General features: G+C 38.9%; 1 protein-coding gene and 1 long non-coding RNA gene across 7 annotated transcripts in view; one reads left to right on the top strand and one right to left on the bottom strand.

Moving 5' to 3' along the window:
* Window positions 1-3880: 3880 nt before the first annotated feature.
* LOC144300493 (uncharacterized) lies at window positions 3881-6470 on the bottom strand. The gene is made up of 2 exons (XR_013367162.1): window positions 6072-6470; window positions 3881-4490 (listed from the first exon to the last, which is right to left on the bottom strand). It is a non-coding gene; the product is annotated as an uncharacterized LOC144300493 (long non-coding RNA).
* Window positions 6471-6502: 32 nt separating this feature from the next.
* The window catches only part of UBE2W (ubiquitin conjugating enzyme E2 W), a 112990-nt gene continuing 96939 nt past the window's right edge, over window positions 6503-22553 (top strand). For 2 of the 6 annotated variants that reach the window (XM_077876535.1, XM_077876534.1), the window contains exon 1: window positions 6503-6649. In XM_077876535.1, the coding sequence (XP_077732661.1) occupies window positions 6548-6649 (102 nt within the window). In that variant the 5' untranslated portion in view covers window positions 6503-6547. The remainder of the gene's footprint in view (window positions 6650-22553) is intronic. The other 4 variants (XM_077876538.1, XM_077876537.1, XM_077876541.1 and 1 more) reach the window with 3 other exon arrangements.

Consider the following 22553-nt stretch of genomic DNA (forward strand, 5'->3'; position numbering starts at 1 on the left):
TTCATCTGTTTTCCTGATTATAAGCAATGTGAGTATGGGAACTGTGTCTTACTCATCTTTTTATCCCCAGTGCCTGGCATTCAATATATGCTTTTTGACAAAATTGTGTTTTTTTTATGAATTTGTCAAACTGTCTGAAAATTCACCATAGATATATTCAGGGGCATCAGATATTCTTGGTAAAAGATAAAATCCACCTTGCCTATTAAGTTTCACAGATTAAAAGAAATCAATTTGATTAGAGTTACTTTTATTTTAAAACTCCATTGATATGAGTCATTAAGAGAACAGATTTGGAAGCACAATACCATATTCTAGTTAAAGAATTCAATCTGTAGAGTGAGACAGTTGGAGTTCCCAAGGTAGAATTCTGATTTTGCTATGGCTATGGATAAGCTGTGTGACTTTGGCAATTTACCTAGTCTCTCCAAGCCTGTTTCACCTGTAGAATGAGAATTGTTTTATGTACTTTATATTCTTAAAGATTAAATAATAAAGAAATACAAGTACCTCTCACACTGCCTATATGACGCATATAAATGTTCAATCCCAAGTAGCTGGTATCATTATTGTTATTAATAAACGCAAGTCTGGAATGGTGCCACATATGGGGAAGGATACTGGATAGGGCAGGGAAAGGCAACATTCCAAGAGTGAAACTTTGTCTATGGTAAGCTTAGCTCAAAGCAGAGTCTGGTTCATAGATCAGGCTGTTCTACATTCACAAGAAATTGGAGGATCTTGTCATAGATATTTCTCAGTCACTGCCACACACACACACACACACACACACACACACACACACACCACTTCTTATCTCTAGGCAGCATGTCATCTGCTTACTGGAGACAGAACTGAGAGAAATTCAAAAGAAAAACTAGCTATATTGCCTGTCACCTGTATAGTCCTGTGCAGTTCACGAAGCTCCTTCACAACCATGATTCAACTAGGCTCCACCACAAACCATGTGTTGGAATTTTTGTCTCCATTTTAAAGATAATGAAACCAAGATTCAGAGAAGTTTAAATGACCAACTTCAGGTCATGAAAATAAGAAGTAGCTGAGTTAGGATTCAAATAGAGGCCTTTTGATTCTAAGTTTAGTGCCTTTTCTAACACATGGTAAGTAGATATCAGACCAAAGGGGGCACGAAAATGGGATGGGGAAGAAAGGCAGAAAGTAAGATCATAGGATGAGAAAGAACTACCTGGCAAGGACAAAATCAGAATCAGTAGGGCTGCCATCCCTCCTAAACAGTGGAGGAAGGATAAATATGTTTTGGAGCAATGACAGTCTTATGAGCAGGTGAAAAGAGGGTAATATGAATTATGGTGACACAATTATGGAATTTTTTGACAAAGAAAATAACTTATCTGGAAAGCTTTGAAGAAATCACTGACTCTCCATTTTACAGATGAAAAAGTCCAGACAGGTTGATTACCTGACCAGCCCTCAGTCACATACCATTAGTAGGAGAGCCAGTCCAAAGACTAGCCATGACTTACTAGTATGGGTGTGTTAAAATCTTGAAATGCCTCTCTCTTTTTAAAAATAGCTTTATGGTGGTGGTAGGGGAAGGCGCCTGGCTGGCTCAGTACTGTAGAACATTGATTCTTGATCATGGGTCATGAATTTGAGCTTCATATGGGAAGTAGAGATTACTTAAAAAAAAAAAAAAAAGCTTTTCGGGGTATAATTCATATACCATAAACTTCACCCATAATAATTGCTCCATAATTTTGAGTAATTTTATACCATTGGGTAACCGCCACCACAATCCGGTTTTAGGTTTTAGAACATCTCTATTCTAAAAACACTGAAATACTTCAATAGTGGTTAGTAAATAACCACTTTCCTCAACCCTCCAAAAAAAATCACCCTTCAATTCTCTGAATCACTTCAGACCTCCCTATGATCTAATTACAGATATCTGGTCCACTGGGCAAGAAACAATCCACACCCTTGCCCCAGCATTGAACAGTTTCTTCCTGGTTGGTATCTTTGTTACATCTGTGTCACACCTCTTGTTAAATAAACTCCTCTGGTTCCTAATCCAAGCTTTTCACATAACCCTGCTTTTCTGAAAGATGGGAAAATAAACCAGCGAACAAAAGAAAACAAGAGCTATGAAATTATGTCTATATAAGAGACAGGTTTTGAAGAAAGAAAGAAATTGAGCTGGTATCTACAGTGATGGTTACCTCTTCAATAAAGGTGTTCTTATCTTGGGGTTTATACACCTCTGCTGATGGATGAATTTTTGAGGGTCAGTTAACTCCCTGAAATACAAATTTGCACAGGCATGCACATTTTTCTCTGGAGCTGGTCCATGGACAAATAGAAAAAGAAAAGGATAACTTGCTAAGAACATGTTTGGTAAGAGGTTTAGGGGGAAGCAAACAAGGAATGTGCCCAGAATACAGACAGGGAAAAGAGTTTTAGCTAGAGAGATAATGAAAGGGAAGAAAGTGAAGACAAAGTTCTCTTGATTCACGATTTTATTTACAAACCAAATATGTATGTATGTACGTGAATCAATTATTTTTGACATGTAGAATAAGTCACACATATAAACCATTTGCTATTTTGCTAATTTTCTTTGTCCTTTATTAGGAGATTCACATGAAATGACTAGTTTGGGTCATGCTTTTCTTTCTTCTTTTTTTTTTTAAGATTTATTTATTTATTTATTTATTCATTCATTCATTCATTCATTCATGATAGAGAGACAGAGACACAGGCAGAGGGAGAAGCAGGCTCCATGCTTTTCTTAAAGTACCACTTGAAATTGTGAATTTGGAGTTTTGCTACTTCATTAAATCCCATCTATAGCTCAACTGGATTACATTAGCATTTTAAAATTGTTAACTAAGGCTCCCCAGTATGTCTACATAAAGTACAATGAAGTCAAGTTCATTCCTAGTATATCTATAAACATGATTTTTTAAATTCAAAACAGGACATCATTCCCATTGCATTTTATCTTAGACTTTTAAAATGGTATTTGGGACATATCACTTAAATTTTTAATAATCTCTACTAGGCACACAGAATTTGAAATCTGGAAGAAAACTTGAAGATTATGCAGTCTGACTTGCTCATTTTATTGGTAAAGAAATAAGCCCAGCAAGATTAAGAGCCCTGACCACGCTTGCTAACGACAGAGCTAGGACAAGACTAGAAGGATTGGATTCTTAGCTTGGAGCCTTTTCCAACATTCAATTAACAAGCTAATGGTTACTGAACTACCTACATTTCTCTGATGAGATCAGCTAGTAAGTAACTATGAACAAACCATCTGGAGAGACACAGACTCTAAGGCTCCTCAACCCTGTCTCTTCACACTGTGCAAAGTAGATTCTCATAGGACTGCTCCTAACTCTCCAGAGAGAGTGAGTCATCAGAATTCAAACATTCATAAATCACATTATATTATTGATATTGCAGCATTTGCCCAGTGATCACTTTGTGAGTTCTTCAAGTTACTAGACTCTGGTTTCCCATATTTCCTCCCTTTTCTGCCAGAAAGTCCAGCTACTATTAGTCCTCTGTGTCGCAGGCTTTGCCTCTGCCTTGATGAGGAAGACATCAGGCACATATGTAGCTTGTGTATGCCCTCTTTCTTTGGTCCTACAGGGAGGTTGGAGGTGGGGGTAGTTTGTGAGACGGGGAAGCATCACCTTCTTGAACATGATGGTCGTTCATTATTGAAGTGGAAATCAAAAAATTGATGATCAATTTCTAACAAAAATAATAATTATCCCCTAATATCATCAATATGCATTTTATGTTTATATTTCTCCAGTTATCTCAAAAATATCTTCTTTACAGTTGGTTGAATCAGGATCCAAACAAGGATAACAGGACTGCATTGGCTTAATATGTTTCTTAAGTATCTTTTATTGCAAATGATACTATTAAAAAAGGTTCTTCAAGGTATGGGGAATTTTAATTTTATTATTGTTCAACTATTTTCCAAAGTGGAAATTGTCCGATTTTGCTCTTGCAGAGTTTATGAGAGCTCCACCCACTTTTGGTATTTTCAGACATTTTGCCTTTTGTCTGATAGTAAGCCCCACATTGTAAAGAAATATGTGAGCTTCATCTTCACTGTCTAATCAAATGTTTTAGACAGAAAAATTTTATGTTCTCTGGAGATGATATATGTTCCACCCCATCAGAAAGTCATTGTTTTAGCTCCTGAGTACATCAGGATTTTTTGATTATAGGTTAATAAAAAAATGAAGAAGATAGTAAGCATATCCTACTTAATATTTCCCAGGAAAGATATGACTGGTACTGACTCTTCCCTCCTCTGAAGGTCCTTTTTAACACACATAAAACCCAAGGGACCGGAAGTTGACTTTACTGTGAAGAGTGTTAAGAATTCTTTAACTCCCTTTTCTTGTTAGCAGGTCATGGCAGGCTGTTGGTTGATGATGATGATGTCATAATGCTTCATTTGTAGGGTCATCTGATGTCATTTATACCTTAAGAAGAATCAGCTTTTAAATAAAATGAACTTTAGATGGTAAAACCTGATCTTCTGGAGCAATTTCCTGCATTATAGGAATTAAAAATCTCTGGAAGAAAATATATATGGAATAGCTTTCTTCCATCTTTGGGATATATGGGTGAAGTGTTGACAACACAATTGAGTTGACACCAGATATGCTTCTGGATGATTCCTGATAGCTAAAAGTCTCCAAACATTCCTCAAGGGCACCGTCACTTTGCATAACAAAGAGAATACCAGCTCATTTCTGGCAATAGGGTGGAATTCTTTTTTTTTTTTTAATTTTTTATTTATTTATGATAGTCACAGAGAGAGAGGCAGAGACACAGGCAGAGGGAGAAGCAGGCTCCATGCACCAGGAGCCCGATGTGGGATTCGATCCTGGGTCTCCAGGATCGCGCCCTGGGCCAAAGGCAGGCGCCAAACCGCTGCACCACCCAGGGATCCCCTACATTAGGGAATTTCCCAGAGAACATAATGATCTATCTTTAGAGTGGGAAGGATGATATCCTACATTGGTCTTATATTTAAATCTTACAGAAATTTCTAAACAACAGCTCCAAGTTAATAAAATAACAGATTTCAAGCTTTCGTTCTGGTAAAGCAAAAAAGCCTTCTACTAGATGTATCAGCCATCTAAATCTTTAAAAGATAGAACACGAGATGCAAGCCTCTGGCTTCCATTTTATTCTTTTTTTAAAAAGATTTATTTATTTATTTATTATTTATTTATTTATGATAGAGAGAAAGAGAGAGAGGCAGAGACATAGGCAGAGGAAGAAGCAGGCTCCACGCAGGAAGCCCCACGCGGGACTACATCCCCGGTCTCCAGGATCGTGCCCTGGGCCAAAGGCAGGCGCCAAACCGCTGAGCCACCCAGGGATCCCCTTCCATTTTATTCTTAACCAATGACAACTGAAGTTGTCGAATAGCTTTTTTTTTTTTTTTAAGATTTTATTTATTTACTCATGAGAGACAGAGAGAGAGAGAGAGAGAGAGAGAGAGAGGCAGAGGGAGAAGCAGGCTCCATGCAGGGAGCCCGACGTGGGACTTGATCCCAGGTCTCCAGGATCACACCCTGGGCTGAAGGCAGGTGCTGAACCGCTGAGCCACCAGGGCGTCCCTGGCATAGCTTTTTAAAAGGTGGCTTCTGATAAATGTTGGCAGAACTGGTGCATTCCAGAAAAAATTCTGGATGCTCACCTCTCCCTACTCAAATACATCCCTAGGTCAAATGACCACAGAACTGCCCACCACGAAACAGGCTGAAGCCAAGTCCAGATGTGACAAAAGGTGTCAAGTGTATACTACAAAGTGCACAGATCCATCAAAACAACAAAACAAAACAATCGCGTCTAGGGTCAAATCCCTACACAGATGTGAATGCCGTAACAACCTAACTATTACGGATACCCGTTTAGTTTAAAACCGAGGGGCTGGTGTAAAGGGGGAAACAACAGCACACGAACCAAAGAAAAACTTTAAAAATGTCTCTTCCCTTTCGGGCAAGTTTCAGCTCTACAAATCCACCCTGGCCCTTAGAATGCCAACGTACTGTTTTGCTCTCCGTCCTCATCCCATTGTACAACGACATGCGTCTTTCTCCCCCGACATTGGGAACACGAGAAGCCTTCCAGACCGTAAAGAGTAAAAGGCAGCCCCGCGGGCAGGGGAACCGCGCCCCAAGGTGTGAATATGGGCCTGGCGCGGTGGAGAAGACGTCCAAGAGCATCTTCCAACCACACCACCAGCGGTTGGAAAAACAAAGCAAAAAGAAAAACCAACGGGGCTGGGCATCATCAAGATGTTAGGGTAAACAGAGGAAAAAAAAAAAAAAAAAAAACCTACGGCCGTCGCCAGGTGAGGCCCGGCGCGGCGGCGAGGGAGCGCGGCCGCCGGAGAGCGCGCTGGGCCCGAGGGTACCAACAGCGCCATTGACCGCGCTCCCGCCGCCCCTCCCCCCGCCGGGGCGCCAGCCAATCCCCTCCCGCCGTCGCCTTCCCACCGGAGGCCCCGCCCCCGGCGCCCAGGATGCTGGGCCCCCGCGGCGTGACGCGAGCACGGCGGCTCCGCCCCCTGCGTCTCTGGCCTCGCCGGCCTTGGGGGGATGGTTCCATCATGGCGTCAATGCAGGTGAGAGGAGTTTGCAGCATCTGGGCGGGCGAGGGAGCCGCCGAGAGGACGCAAGCGTTTTGTCGGGGGCGGCGTCCGGGACTCTGGGGCACCCGGGCGGGTTCGGGAGCGGCCCTGGTGGCCAGTCCTTTCCCGGCTTCAGGACGTTGGGGAGGGGTGCGAGGCGGCGAGAAGAAGGGCGGGGGAGGGGGGGGTCCTCGGGCGGTCGAAGCGGACACCAGCCGGCCGGGAAGTTGGGGGATAAAGAAGGCTGAGAGGAGGAAGGGGTGAAGTTTGGCGTTGGCGTGGCGGCAGTGGTCTCGGGTCGCCTCTCGCTCACACTGACGCTGGCCTGCCCGCCCGCCCCGGGGATGCCTTCCCCGCGGTCCCCGGCCGGGCGGAAACAGCTGCTCCGGCCGTCGTCGCTGGGGCAAGGGCGGCCCGGAGAGGGGCCGGGGGCGGGGGGGAGCTGAAAAGGCGTTGCGGGGACGGCGGCCAGCTGCAGAAGCGCCTCGCGGCCTCTGCTCAGGCCTCCCACGCCCAGCTGCTCCGACCGCTCGGCCCTGCTCTCTTTGACTCTCACTCCTTTGCCCCGTGGGTACCTTCCTCTGTTAGCTTTCGCACCCTCTGCGAACCTTAGTGCGGCAGCTCACTCGCTCTCCCGAGGCTGCCCTTGGCCCTTCAACATCATTTGCCTCCTAAGAGGCGGTCTCCCCGAGATCTGAGTCACTAGCCCCCTTATACCTCCGGGATGGCTCGCCCTCAGATTTTTTTTTTTTTTTCTTTCCCTGCGGTGCCCCACCCTTGTGGTCGCGGTAAAGCTCCAGCCCTTTGCCCTTCTTCCCTAGATCTTTAGTGGAATCTTAGTTTGGTAGGAGGCATTTATTAACCTGTGTCATAGCTGCCTGACTTAGCAGTTCATGGGTTTCTGGCTTTCCAACTTAATATGCTCCTTTTTTTCCAGATCCAAGGAGTTTTGTTTTTTTGTTTTTTTGTGGTTTTTTGTTTTGTTTTGTTTTTTTCTTTTTTCCCCCCAGGCAAAGATGGCAACCACCACTGCAGTTTTGTAAAGATTGACTCTGCTTTATCTATAGCCTGCATTTAATTTTACAAATGAAGACTAGCTCTGATGAGAACACCTAGGGAGAGAAGATAGAACTGTTGTTTGGAGTGGCAGCTGAGTGCTTTTTAGAGTTTTAACATCTTAAAGAGACCCACGTTTTTCTTAGGATTCAGTGCTTTTGTTTCTAGAAGAATAAGCAAATCTTCTTATCTTCCCCCACCCTCTGTTTTTGGTTTGTTTTTCATTTCTAGGCGAGAACACTTTTTTCTTCTCTTTTCTGCATCTTCCTCTTTTGCGTACATACTTGCTTCACATTTACTTTTGTGCTTTTGTGTTATCCCCTTTCAACCAGTTTTCCATGCGATATTCTATTTACCGTTGCTGCTGCTTCTGGACTTTCCTGAAGAATAGAAAAATGTCTAACTTTCCTACTTGAAGGGATGTCACAAAACGGTGCAGGGAAAAAACAAGAACAATTTGAGGAAACATTATACTTTACACTGGTCTCCCCAGAGACGTTAGAGAGGTTTCGTCATTTGAGGCCAAAAAAGGAACTGTGGAACACTAGTTGAACAGTAGATGGGCTGTATGACTAATTTAAGATAGTTTGTATTAAGATTAAAATAATTTGTTTCAAGACTAAAAATTATGGTTAAACCCACAGCACCTGTGATTTTATTTAACAAGACAATTATAGGGATAACTAGTTAGCTGGTTAGATGTAAACTTTGAGGGTCTGAAAAAACAAATTTCCCGGTTTAAGAGAAAAAAGTGAATACAGAATTGGGTCAGTGCAGGACTTAATGTTGATAATCTTGAATTTTACATGGTGACTTGAGCAATGGAAAAAAAAAATATTTGCCACTGCAATAAGTGGAATTTTCTGTGTTTTAGGTATTTTCCCACTGCTTGTTTGTATTTTCGAAATATCTGATACAGATATTTCAGATACAGGTTTTCTGACAGTACCTTGAAAAATAATTTTAATATAGATAAATCAAGCTTTTCGAAATTCAGTACTGGTTTCTGTGTGGTTATTCCGTCTTTGGTGAATAAAATTTTTCCTGACCATCTTTATAGCAAAATGTTGTGTTAAAGATTTTATTTTATTTTTTTTTAAGTAATCTCTGCATCCAACCTGGGGCTCAAACTCACAACCCCAAGATCAAGACTCTGCTCTACCAACTAAGCCAGCTAGATGCCCCTTAATAGCAAAATTTAACTCTTTTCAAAACAACTGAATTTGTTTATTTACTCAATTATTTTTTAAGGGCCCTACTGTGCTACTAATCAGAGTGCTAGAGATAGAGCAGTGAACAAAAGTAGACAAGGATTTCTGCTCTGGATACAATAGTCTAGTTGGGGGAGACAGATAACCAAATACTTAAGTTAATTGCATATTATATTAGAAGGTGATAATGCTATGAAGGGAAAGCATGGAAGGAGGTTAGGAAATGGATGTTTTGGGGATTTCAGTCAGAGTGCTTAGGAAAAAGTATACATATGCTGCTCTAACCATGTCCTTACCTAAAAAGTTTTCAGATTTCTTTATCTTACGCCAGGTAGTCAGGATGTTATCGCGGCTGAGGAGATTACTGAAGCTATAAGAACTATTTTAAAGACATACAAATTATAGAAATGTAATATAAGATTTGATTACTTGATAAAAACGAAATTAGTCTTGAGAATCAGTAACAAGTAAGGATAGACCTTGGTTTTTTCCTTGGAGAGGATTTTGCAGTTGAGGTTTTAACTCCTTTAACGCACTCTGTCAGTGTCTCCCAACCTTTCCTCAGATGGCGGCACGTAGAAAATAATTTTTGAATCGCACACTATGGTGGACGCACTAAACTGTTGGAGATGAATACAGTTATTTTGGCACATCTGTAATGCTGGGAATGCTCTGCTCAATAATATTGTTAAAGTTGTTCTTCATACAGTTCATGGTTGTGATTTTCAAACTTACTGGAGCCTTAGAGATATTCTTTCTTGGGAACGAAGTCACAAATTACTGAGATTATGGTTAGATGGTGTTTTAAAGTATTCTTAGAGAATAGTGGACTTCTGGCAATACTTAAAATTGGCAGCAGTTAGAGTAAAGAAACATCTACATTTAATTGTGATAGTTCTAGAAATGTTAAATTACTCTTGTGGATTTTCTGCACTGTTTTCCTCTTAATGGGGTCTTACACTATTAACTGTTGATTTGCCTAGATGGAAGGAGAATGATTTAGTAACAGATGGATTATGAATGTGTGCTTATTTTCAGATGACTTTGAAGTGTTATTTTGTATTATTCACAACTCTGCACTGCTCTTTACTGAAGTGTCTGGCTGTAGTGATTGAGAGAGGTAGAATCTTACTGACATAGTCACTGACATAGTCAAAGTAGTCACTTTGCCTTGACAGGCTCCATATGACTATTTGTTGATGATGTTGTGAAGGATTACAGCATAATCAAAAGCTAGAAAAATGACTTATCTTGGATCCTGAGGCTGAGTACTGGGAACTTGGGGAGTATAGATGCCTAGAATTATAGTAGTATCGGAGAAGGTTGAGTGGATACTCTGGCTAGGAACAGGGCTGTCAGGGATCTTGACTTGGGACAAGTCAAGGAAAGGGAGAACAGTATAGAATAGAATTGAAGATATTTTGTGTCAATGATAAACATACGTGGAGGACAGGCGAATAAAGGATAAAGCTAAGGGGGATCCCTGGGTGGCGCAGCGGTTTGGTGCCTGCCTTTGGCCCAGGGCGCGATCCTGGAGACCCGGGATCGAATCCCACATCGGGCTTCCGGTGCATGGAGCCTGCTTCTCCCTCTGCCTGTGTCTCTGCCTCTCTCTCTTTCTCTCTCTGTGACTATCATAAATAAATAAAAATTTAAAAAAAAAAGGATAAAGCTAAGGTAATCTTCACTTTCAAAGTAGTCCTTGCGATACTTTTAACTGTTAATCAATTACTGCTTAATGAGATGGCTTCTGTTTTTAACCTAAGTGTTTGTTTGGGTGTTTCATTTAACTTTTCTTGTCTCTTCCACTCCCCTGGGCCATAGATCTCAGGAGAATAGGAAAATACTTTTCTTTGTCTCTTAAATATGCACTTAGTGACTATGGTAAATGCTAATCACTTGACACTTCTTATTAGCAAGTTATGCATTAGTTTAATTCCATTTTAGAGAAATCTTTTAAGCACTTTCATAACAGGTTGAGTAGAAAGGAACAATTTAAAGTTCATATTTATATATATATGTATATTCCCCTAAGAGTTGACTTATTTTCTTGATTTATGTGTTTGCCATAATACTAGTTTTCAAAGTATTTTTTCCTGTTCTTCCTCTCTGGATTCTTATTCCAACCTTGTAAAATGGGAAGTCAGATAATCCTATTGCATTTTAATAGAGACAGGGTAACTTTTGGTAAGTAATCACTTATTTGGAAAGCAACTTATCCAAAATTACATAGCACTGAGTGCTGAAGCTGTGATTAAAAACTAAGCTCTGAAATCTGTTGATGCTATGAGGTTGTATGTAATTAACATGTTAACAAGTTTGACATTGTAGAGAAATCATTGGGATAGTTACTTTTTAGTCAAGAAGTAAATGTTTACTAGGATATTTTATAGCTTCTATAGCTGAGAGAAAAAATATAATATGGTTATGCATGCATTTAAAAAAGGCTCTTTATGCATGTACTTGTGCACTGAGTAAAATTATGGCAAATCCTTACTGTTCAAAGATATTCTTTATTTTTAAGGAGAGTTTTAAGAGTAGAGGTGACCTACTGAGGCATCTTTCTGAAAATATAGTTCTGCATAGTGTTTATCTGAATTGAACATTTGTTACATGTTATTTCTTTATGTCACTGCTGTCTGCATTTTATCTACAATAATACTTGTTCCTGTTTATCAGGTGTTTTTAGTAATCCTTCATTTGGTAGCCTTTATTCGTGAATTTAGGTTTTAGATCACCAGTAAATGGTACACGCCTTTGAGTTATTTTATTCTGAGAAAAACTAATCATTCAGTAGGTCTTATTAAAATTCATTAGAAAAAAAACAAAATCTGGAATCAGAAGACTTGGACTTAGGTTCTCTTTCTGTACTTAACATCTATGTTGCCTAAAAATCAATGTGTCAAGTTGGTGGTTAAGACAAAAGGAAATTAATAGATAAACATATATGAAACTGTTTATTGACTTTCCTTCCCAAACCTGTTTTTTTCTGTAGTCCCCATATTGGTAGTTAGGAACTTTATTCATCCGTTCGTTTAACCAAAAACCTTGGTTTCATACCATCCCATAGTGAAAACATTAGCAAATTCTGTCGAGCTCACCTTTCAGAATAAATCCAGAATCCAACTGTTTGTCCTCTCTTTTGAATTACTGCTGTAAATCATTGTCATCCCTCATCTGGATTATAGCAACCCTGGTTCTGCCCTTGTTCCCTCACTGTCTTAGTCCATTATTTAGATTCTTTCGAAACAAAAGTCAAATGTCACTTCACTTGCATCCCTGCTGTGGCTTCCCTGTTTTACTCAGAATATACAGTTGACTCTTCAATAATGCAGGGGTTAGTGGTGCTGACCCCCTGCACAGTTCAAAATCCATGCATAGGGATGCCTGAGTGGCTCAGAGGTTGAGCGTCTGCCTTTCGCTCAGGGCGTGATCCTGGGATCCAGGATCGAATCCCACATTGGGCTCCCTGCATGGAGCCTGCTTCTCCCTCTGCCTATGTCTCTTCCTCTCTCTGTCTCTTGTGAATTAAATAAATAAAATCTTTAAAAAATTCTAAAAAAAAAAAAAAATCCATGCATAGCTTATGACTCCTCAAAAACTTAGCCACTAATAGCCTACTGTTATTTGGAAGCCTTGCTGATAACATAATTAACATATTTTGAAAATTATATGCAGTATACATTGTATTATAAAATAAGCTAAAGAAAATTTTTTTATAAGATTTTATTTCTTTAATTCTGAGAGACACAGAGAGAAGGTAGAGACATAGGCAGAGGGAGAAGCAGGCTCCTCTCAGGGAGCCCGATGTGGGACTCGATCCTGGAACCCCAGGATCACGCCCTGAGCCAAAGGCAGTTGCTCAACCGCTGAGCCACCCAGATGTCCCTAAGCTAGAGAAAATTAAAATCATAAGGCAGATAGAATGTATTTACAATACTGTAACTGTGTTTATTAAAAAAAAAAAAGCTGCTTATGTAAAAGGACCTGTGCCTTTCAAACCCATGTTTAATGCTCATCTGTAATCCAGGGTTCCTTTTAAGGCATAGAAAGCCGTACTTAGTACATTATCTATCTTATTGTCTCTTTTTCCCCACCACCTGTTCACTCATCTATACACTCCTTGCTATTTCGTCCTCAGTGCCTTAGCCCATATTTCCTCTAGTTGGAGTCTTCACCTATCTGGATGGCTCACTTCCTTTATTCTCTCAGATCTTTGTTCAAGTGTAGTTAATTAGAGAAGCCTTCCTTGACCACCAAATATAAATAGCTTTTCCACCCCTGCCACTTATAATTTGCCTTACCCTGCTGAATTTTTCATAGCCCTGACATATTATTTATTAATTTACTATTTCTCCCAAACATAACTCAGTACCTGGCATGTAGTAGGCCCGCAGTAAATGTTGAAGAAATAAATAGAGCACAGCTTCTGTAGTCAGATAAACTTGGTTTGAATTCGGGCTTTGCCACTTAATAGCTGTGTAACCCTTTTTGCCCAATATAAAATAAGAATAATAGGGGCACCTGGGTGGCTCAGTAGGTTATACATCTGCCTTCTACTCAGGTCATGACCTCAGTGTCCTGAGATAGAGCCCCATGTTGGGTTTTCTCCTCAGCAGGGAGCCTGCTTCTCCTCCCCTGCCTCCCCTTCTTGCTTGTGCGCTGTCAAATGAATAAATAAAATCTTAAAAAAAAAAGGGATAATAAAACAATTGTATGGGGGTAAGATTGCAAATCACTTAATGTCATGGATCTTCATGTCCTGGATCTTTTTTGTTAGTGGGTTATAATGCTCTAGCCTCTTGTTTTAAACTACTTCTATCAGATACTTGCTTTAAAAAAAAAAAAAAATGATTCCTATCCTGTGTTGGCTATCAATGAAAAAAAAAAAAAGATTTCCTGTTTAAGATTTTATTTGAGAGAGCACAAGAGCACTGGGGCATGGTGAGAGGGACAAGCAGACTCCTTACTGAGCAGGGAGCCCTGACTCAATCCCAGGGCCATGGGATCATGACCTGAGCCAAAGACAGATGCTTAACTGACTGAGCCACCCAGGCTCCCCTGAAGTATGGTTTCTAATTAGCACATGTGCTTGACTACTTCTCAAATATTGAAGAGGATTAGCGAAGTAATATTTGAACCTTCTTTATCAGTTTTATTTATTTATTCATTTATTTATTTTTTAAAGATTTATTTATTTATTTATGATAGATAGAGAGGCAGAGACACAGGCGGAGGGAGAAGCAGGCTCCATGCCGGGAACCCGACATGGGACTTGATCCCGGGACTCCAGGATCATGCCCTGGGCCAAAGGCAGGCGCTAAACCGCTGAGCCACCCAGGGATCCCCTCTTTATCAGTTTTAAATGGCACATTCAGTTTTTTCTTTTTCAATTGAAATGTAATTCACATACCATAAAACATCATTTTTACTAAAGTATACAATTTAGTGATTTTAATATATTCACAACCATCATCAATATCTGATTCCAGGACATTTTCATTATCCCCCCAAAAAAACCCTTTACCTGTATTAGCAGTCATTCCCCATTCCTTGCCCATGCTCCACAGAAATCACTAGTCTGTTTTCTATCTCTGTTGGTTTGACTATTCTGAGTATTTCCCATAAATGGAATCATACGGTATATGGTCTTTTGTAACCAGCTTCTTACCATAGTGTTTTTGAAATTCATCCATGTTGTAGCTTATATCAGTACTTAATTCCTTTTTATGGCTATGAGTCCATTTTATGGTTATATCAGTTGATATTTGGTTTGTTTCCTGTTTCCATTCATCAGTTAATTGGCAGCTTGGATTGTTTCTACTTTTTGAATAATGCTGCTATGAAGATTGATGTACATGCTTTTTATTTGGCCATGTTTTAATTTGTCTTAAGTATATATTTAACAGTGAAATTGCTGGGTCATTTGGTAACTCTGTTTAACTTTCTAAGGAACTGCCAGACATTTCCATGACTCAGTAGGTTATACATCGGCACCATTTTACATTCCCACCAGCATTGTGGAGAGGTTCCAGTTTCTACACATTTTGGCCAGTATTTGTTGCCCTTTTTTTTTTTTTAATAGCTTCACATCCTAGTGGATGTGAAGTGATATCTCCTTGTGTTTTTGATTTGCCTTTCCCTAGTGACTAAGGATGTTGAACATTTTGTTCATTTACCAACATTTATTGGTAAATTTCTTGTAGAAATGCCTATTCAAATCCCTTGCCCACTTAAAAATTAAAGTTGTCTTTTTATTGAGTTGTCACTGACTTTTTGTTTATTCTGAATACAAGCCCGGATCAGATAAATGGTTTGCAAACATTTTCTCCTGTGACTTGTGTTTACACATTCTTGGGGTGTCCTTGGAGGTACAAAAATTTTTAATTTTGATGATCAATTTATCTCCCCCTCCCATCTGTCATTTATATTTTTGGGATCATATCTAAGAAATCACTACCTAGGTAGGGTGCCTGGGTGGCTCAGTTAGATCATGACTCCCTGCTCAGTGAGGAGTCAGCTTCTCTCTCTACCCCTTGCCCTTCCTTGTGCAGATGCTCTCTCTCCTCTCTCAAATAACATCTTAAGAAAAAAATAATCTAATCCAAGGTCATAAAGACTTATACTTTATTATAGCTATGCTTTTTTCTGAGATTGTTACAGTTTTAGCTCATACATTTAGGTTTTTGATTCATTTTGATTAACTCTTGTATATAGTGAGGCATTTTTAGTTTTATAGCATTAATATAGCACCTTTTTTTTTTTGAAGTTGCATAGGCCCAAACCAAAAGCTCATCAGATTTGATAGTATCCTGCTGGATTCATGTTCTTTTTCTAGGTTGAGTGGGGCTGTTAAGCTGTTTTTCAGAGAATTTATATTGCAGCCCTACTTCTAAGAAATGTGATTGTGGTCCTAATAAACTATTACTGAGAATATTCCTCTATTAGCTTTTATAGTAATTAAAATAGGCATACCAGCATAAATTTTTAGACTTAGAAAACTTTGAGACATAGGGCATTTTAGGAGGTCAGTTCAACTATCATACTTTAAGTCATTGCTACATTTCATGATTAGAGGTAGTTGGTAAAATATAATTTACTTTTGTACTGCATGAAGATATGTTGAGTAAATTGAGTATATAGATTTTTTTTTTAAATAATAGATTTGATACGAGAAAAATGGTCACATCCTTAGGAAATCCAATTTTAGGTATTCTAGTGGAGAAAATGAACATAGATGAGCATATTGGTGTCATCTTTATTCTTGATGTTGCTTAGTGGAAACCCTCCTAGAATTCATTTCTTTGTAACTATTAGTTTGAGCTACCTTGATTTGATATTTCTGCAGTCTATTCTCAGTATTCCTGGATTCCATATCTGTGAATCTGCTTACTCAGTAAAATTTGTAAGCCTAAAATCAATCCTCATGGTGCTTTTGTGGTGATTTTACACACATGCACAGAGCTGGGAAAAATTGGAGTAGCTAGATACGTGTGTTCTCAACTGAGGTCAAACAAGGCAACATTCTGTCTTGATTTAGCTGTCATTCTGTAAACACGTGTTCTTTTCTAGGTCTATTTGGTGGTGCCACATTTTTGCATTTTGCTACTTTGGGGGATTTCACTGCTAAAATGGCCTCCAAGCATAGTATTGAAGTGCTGTCCAGTGTTCCTAATCCCAAGAAGACTGTAATGTACCTTATGTAAAAAAATGTGTGTGTTCGATAACTTTTTTTCAGGCATGTGCTATTAGCCTTGGATTCATTGTTAATGGATCAACATATATTAAGGAGTCTTTAAACAAACACACAAAAACCTAGGTGATTATTGATTGGTTTAATGTGGACAGAGGATGCAAGAATCCAACTTTGTATTTCCCCTAGGAACAGTGGTTCAGTATTTGCTTAGTATTTGCGGTGTCTTAATAGTCTATAACACAACTACTATTAATAATAAAAATTGGCTGTATTTTGACTTAAATTTCAGTTGCCTCAGGGCACCTGGGTGGCTCAGTTGGGTAAGTGTCTTACTCTGCAAGGGGCATGGATCCTGTTTAAGATTCTGTCTCCTTCTGCCTCTCCCTCTCCCAAAGAAACTAAATAAATTTCAGTCTGCCTTTGATTTGAAATATATTGAAACCAAGTTAAAACTGGTAAAATGTAGTGACCTTGCTACATCAAGGTTTCTTGTTTGCTTTTTTCCATTTTATATTGTAGATGAATACCTTCTAGGTTTTTTGAGTTCCCCATACAATCCATGTTAGTGGTTTCCTGCTTTGGCATTATATTGAAAATATCCCCAGAGGTTGATTTAATTGGTCTGGCATGCATCCTGGGTATTGGAATTTGTCTCAGCTCCTAGGTAATTCTTTTTTGTTTTATTTTAAATATTTTATTTATTTTTTATTTATTTGAGAGAGAGCATGTGAGCCATTTGGAGTTGGGGAACAGAGGGAGAGAGGGATAAGCAGACTCCATGCTGAACATAGAACCTGATGGGGACTTAATTCCAGGACCCTGAGATCATGACCTGACCTGAAATCAAGAGTTGTATGATTTACCTACTGAGTCACCTAGGTGCCTTACTCCTGGGTAATTCTAATGTACAGCCTAAGTGGAGAACTGATCTTCAGTATAGTGGGGAAACTTAGGTGTGCAAATGATGTAAATTCAGTAAGATATAATACATCTTCTTGGCCTAGATTTAGAGTTCAGGAGATAGACATTTTAAAGTTGATATCTCTGCAGAGAATATTAAGAACTAATTTGAGCCTGAAAATGTTTATGTGTGTTCCTGGCTGTCTATATAATGATAGTTCTATTAAAGAACATCCACTTCCTGCACATATCAGAACAGATATTGACAGATACATCATTTTTAGTGAATTCTCTTGTTTGGAGGCTATTATATACACAGAAAATTTCTGCCATGAGTTCTTTTGTGGAGGAGGATTAATCAACAAAGGCTTAGTTACGAGCCGAATGATTGTTCAATGCCCATTGTGTACCTAGACAAACTTTAACATTTTATGTCATGAATCTTTGAGGTTGAATTTGAATAGTTACAATCTCAAGTTGTTTTGTTGTTTTAAATAATCTTAGGACCCCTGTATTGAAATATGTAACCCTTGGAATATTAGCCTTGTTTTTAGTCTTCTGGCCCTACCCTAGGATCATTGTTATTGCTGGCCCTTGCATCTCTCATCCTAAGGCCTATATGCTGAACTTTTTATCAATCCATTATAATGCTTGAGAAGCAGGTTGTTCATGACTCTTGGTGCTAGGTCTGTCTCCCCTCCTCTTTGGTTGACGTGGACATGACTGCAAACATGTAGATTCTGTCAGTGTCCTTTACTTGATAGGACTACTTAGCAATTCTTTTTAGTCCTCCTCCCCCCCCTTTTTTGAGAGAGGGATAAATAGGGTAGGGGTAGGGGTGGAGGGAGAGAGAATTTCAAGCAGTCTCCCCGCCCAGTGCAGATCCCAGTGTGGGCTTGATCTCACAACCCTGAGATCATGGCCTGAGCCAAAATCAAGACTCGGATGCTCAACTGACTGAGCCACCCATGTATCCCACTTTTTAGTCACCTTTATATTGAACTTCCATTTTGAATTCTGGGTAGTTTTGATAGTTCCCCCATCATCTTATTGTTTCTGGGATTTTTTAAAAAAATGACAAAAAAAAAAAAACACGACAATTTATCTAGCAAGTTATTTAGTTAGCCCTTTGGTTTATATCTGACATCATGAATCCACCAAACATAGCGTCAGTCCTCACAGCTGTACACATTTTTTCTTAACTCAGCATGTTTTACCTCTTTCATGGTATTTTTCATTTCTGCCTTGTGTGTATTGTAAAAGTACTTTGTCTTTATTAGGATTTAACTCAGAGCAGTACACTAGTGGTGATAAGCACTCAAATGTTTTCTGAGTATTCTATGCATTTAAATAGAAACTCAAATGCTTTTTTTTTTTTTTTTTTTCAAAATAGGTCAGAAGTGATAGGAAAATACTGATTTCTTGCTGTATCTCTTATTCCTTTGATGTTTGTCTTTTGCTTCGCCTTCTGCCCTGGCCCCATTACAGAAACTGAAGAATTAAGTTTGAATGGGAAAACATATATAGAATTTTTAAATGTGTAAATTTCCTGTTAATTATATGCATCTCTTTCAACTAGATTAATATTTCATTGGTAATTCTTTCACTTTTTTTTGAAGATTGTATTTATTTGAGAGAGAAAGAGAGATCACAAGCAGGGTGGGGGGAGAGGGAAGGGTAGAGGTAGAAGCAGACTCCCCACTGAGCAGGGAGCCTGATGCGGGACTCAGTCCCAGGACCCTGGGATCGTGACCTGAGCTGAAGGCAGATACTTAGCCAACTGAGCCACCCAGGTGCCCCCGGTAATTCTTTCACTTTCAGGAGACCTTTATGAACTCAAGGAAATATATATATTTTTTTCTCTTTAGACTTCCCATCCACACCCTTATTTTGACAGCAGATAATCTTAGATCTGGCTTCATTGTTATGAAAATTATGTTATTGCTTTCTCTCTAAATCTAAATATGTTGTGTCTCAGGATATTTGTCATATCTGAAATTGTATTTTTCCAGATGTTTTATTCTTATGTTTTATTCTTTTTCCAGATGTTTTATTCTTAGAGTTTGTCTGGGTATGATTTGGGTATTGCCTGTTTGTGTGTGCTTATGGAGGTGGAGGTATGAGGTTGTTTGGGATGGGGGTGTTTTGGTACAGGGAGTTTGTGATTATTTCCTTCAGATACTGCAGAGGACAGAACATCTGTTGATGTGTAAAATGCAGACTGGTTTCTGATAAGCCTTTCTATCTGTGAACATAGTTAAAGCTTTTGCATAGTGACAGCTTTACTTCAGATTCTTCCAATTTAAAGTGTATGGAAGAAATTGGTCAGTTTAGAATACTACTACTGAAACCAAAACAAAACAAAAAACCACCACAAAAATCAACCCTGAAAGGATAAAGAAGTCTGGTTCAATCCTGGCAAGTAGTTTTCAGAAGTTTGTGTTGACAATGATAGAAGTACCAGAGAAAGTTAAGAGAGTTAATGATGATGGCTGGGAATGGTTTATCCATGGTCCTAAACAGCAGAAGTGGTGTGAATAGGTACTACTTCTGTCTTTTTTCGGCACCTATTCTAAAATTACTTTTTTCAATCTGTTTCTGACTGAAAGCAGATTTTTTTCATTTAAAATATGTTAATGTTTTTATTATTTTACATTCATAAATTGGAAAAAATAAAATTCAACTCTAGTTTTGTCATTGAAAATTTTTAAGAGTAAATTGGTGATTTCTTAAACTGGCAATATAGGTTGCCAAAATTGATTAAATCAATCATTTATACTTTTCATATTTCTTATTTTTTAATGAGGATGAAACTTAGTGTAAGTACATTTTATGTTCTCTTTATTATTCAAATAGACTGTTTTGTGTTACTCTGTGGAAAAAAACAAGTTGTTGTTTTATTTTTTTTAGTAGTCCTTACACCCATCGTGGCCTCAAACTCATGACCCTGAGATCAAGAGTTGAATGTTTTTCCAGCTTAGCCTGCTAGATGCCCCTAAGTTGTTTTTAGTTAAAATCTCATTGGCCTTTATTTCCATAGATGTTAAAGAAGTTGTTGACTTCTGAGTTTTTGTGGAGTAAAAGAAACAGGCTAAAGATATTGGTATCTCAGATTTGTGCTGTGGCTATTTTTGTATATGTATTCATGAGTAAAAATTGTATACATTTATAAGCAAAACTTAGTATTAAGACAGCTCTAGGGGTGCTTAGCTGGCTCAGTCAGAGGAGTGTGCAACTCTTGATCTTGGGGTTGTGAGTTAGAGCCCCATATTGGGTGTAGAGATTACTTAAAGTCCCCCCCCCCCCCAAATTATTTATTTATTTTTTTAAAGAGAGATACAGATGGCGGGGGAGAAGGACAGAGGAAGAGGGAGAGAGGGAATCACATCCAGCTCGGAGCCTGATGTCAGGCTGTCTCAGAACCCTGAGATCATGACCTGAACTGGAATCAAGAGTTGTCTCTCTGTAACTGGCTCAGCCACTCAGGTGCCCCTAAAATAAAATCTTTAAAAAAAAAAAAAAAAAAGGGACTTAGAAATTTGAACTTGATCTTTGTTAAAATAGTGGCCTTTTATAATACTAAGTTCTTTTGTAAAACAAATTGAAACTTCTGAAAAAACCACTTATTTGGGGGTCATTTCTGTATATGTACCATATTTATGAGATATTCCATCTACTTTACGCACCAGGTCTTAAGCATATTGCCATATTCTTTATATTAAAATTTTTCCTATAAGCATTAAATGCCATTCTTTTTTCTTTTCTTTTTTTTTTTTTGATTCTTATTTGCTAAAGTTAATCTAGTCTTGTAAAAGTTTCTGTCTGCTATTGTCAAGGAAAATAATTGGAGTAAATCCCTAAAATCACAGGATAGCATAACTGAGCATGCTGTGGAAGAAAGCAAACAATTATGTACCTTCAGTGTAATAAAGAAGTTGCACAAACTGTCTTTTCATTAAATGGATATTTGGGTTTGACAAAGTAACCCAGAATCTTAGTAATTCACTACTAAGGTTAGTAGTTCACTGTATGATTTTATTCCTGGTAATGGAAATCTTCTTTGTAAATAATGCTTAGAGGGCAGCCCCAGTGGCTCAGCGGTTTAGCACCACCTTCAGCCCAGGGAGTGATCCTGGAGGCCCCGGGATTGAGTCCCCGCATTGGGCTCCCTGCATGGAGCCTGCTTCTCCTTCTGCCTGTGTCTCTGTCTCTGTCTCTCTCTCTCTCTCCCTCCCTCCCGGTCTGTCATGAATAAATACATTTAAAAAAAATCTTTAAAAAACTAATGCTTTGAAATGCATAATATTTTGTGGACTTTAAATGGGTAAAAGGTCACGAGGAGGGAGAAAATGGTTTATACTGAGTGGCTTTTTTCGCCTAATACTAATTTTAATTAAAAATGGACATTTATTTGCTTTAGATAAAAGGTAATGATAACATGAATTATGAACCTGTTTGGTTTCATAGTGGTGATTTGTTCATTTGGTTAACTAAAAAAGTTTGTACTAAAAACAGCTCTTTATATAATAGTAGCTGCCTCTTTTTTTTTTTTTTATTTAAATTCAGTTTGCCCACATATAGTATAACACCCAGTGCCTATCACATCATATGCCCTCTTTAATGCCTGTCACCCAGTTACCCCATCCACCTCCCCTTTAGCAGCCCTCAGTTTCCCAGAGTCAAGAGTCTCTCTTGGTTTGTCTTCTCCAATTTTGGCTCATTCAGTTTCCCCTCCTTTCCTTGTGGTCCCTTGCACTATTTCTTGTATTCCATGTATGAGTGAAACCATATAATTGTCTTTATATGATTGACTTATTTCGCTTAGCTTAACACCCTCTAGTTCTGTCCACATTGACGTAAATGGTAGGTATTCATCCTTTCTGATGGCTGAGTAATATTTGATTGTATACATATACCGCATCATCTTTATCCATTCATCTGTTGAAGGGACATGTCTGCTCCTTCATAGTTCGGCTATTTTGGACATTCCTGCTATGAACATTGCGGTGGAGGGCCCCTTTGTTTCAAGTAGTTG

Source organism: Canis aureus, chromosome 28 (genome assembly GCF_053574225.1).
Source record: "Canis aureus isolate CA01 chromosome 28, VMU_Caureus_v.1.0, whole genome shotgun sequence".
Lineage (NCBI taxonomy): Eukaryota > Metazoa > Chordata > Mammalia > Carnivora > Canidae > Canis > Canis aureus.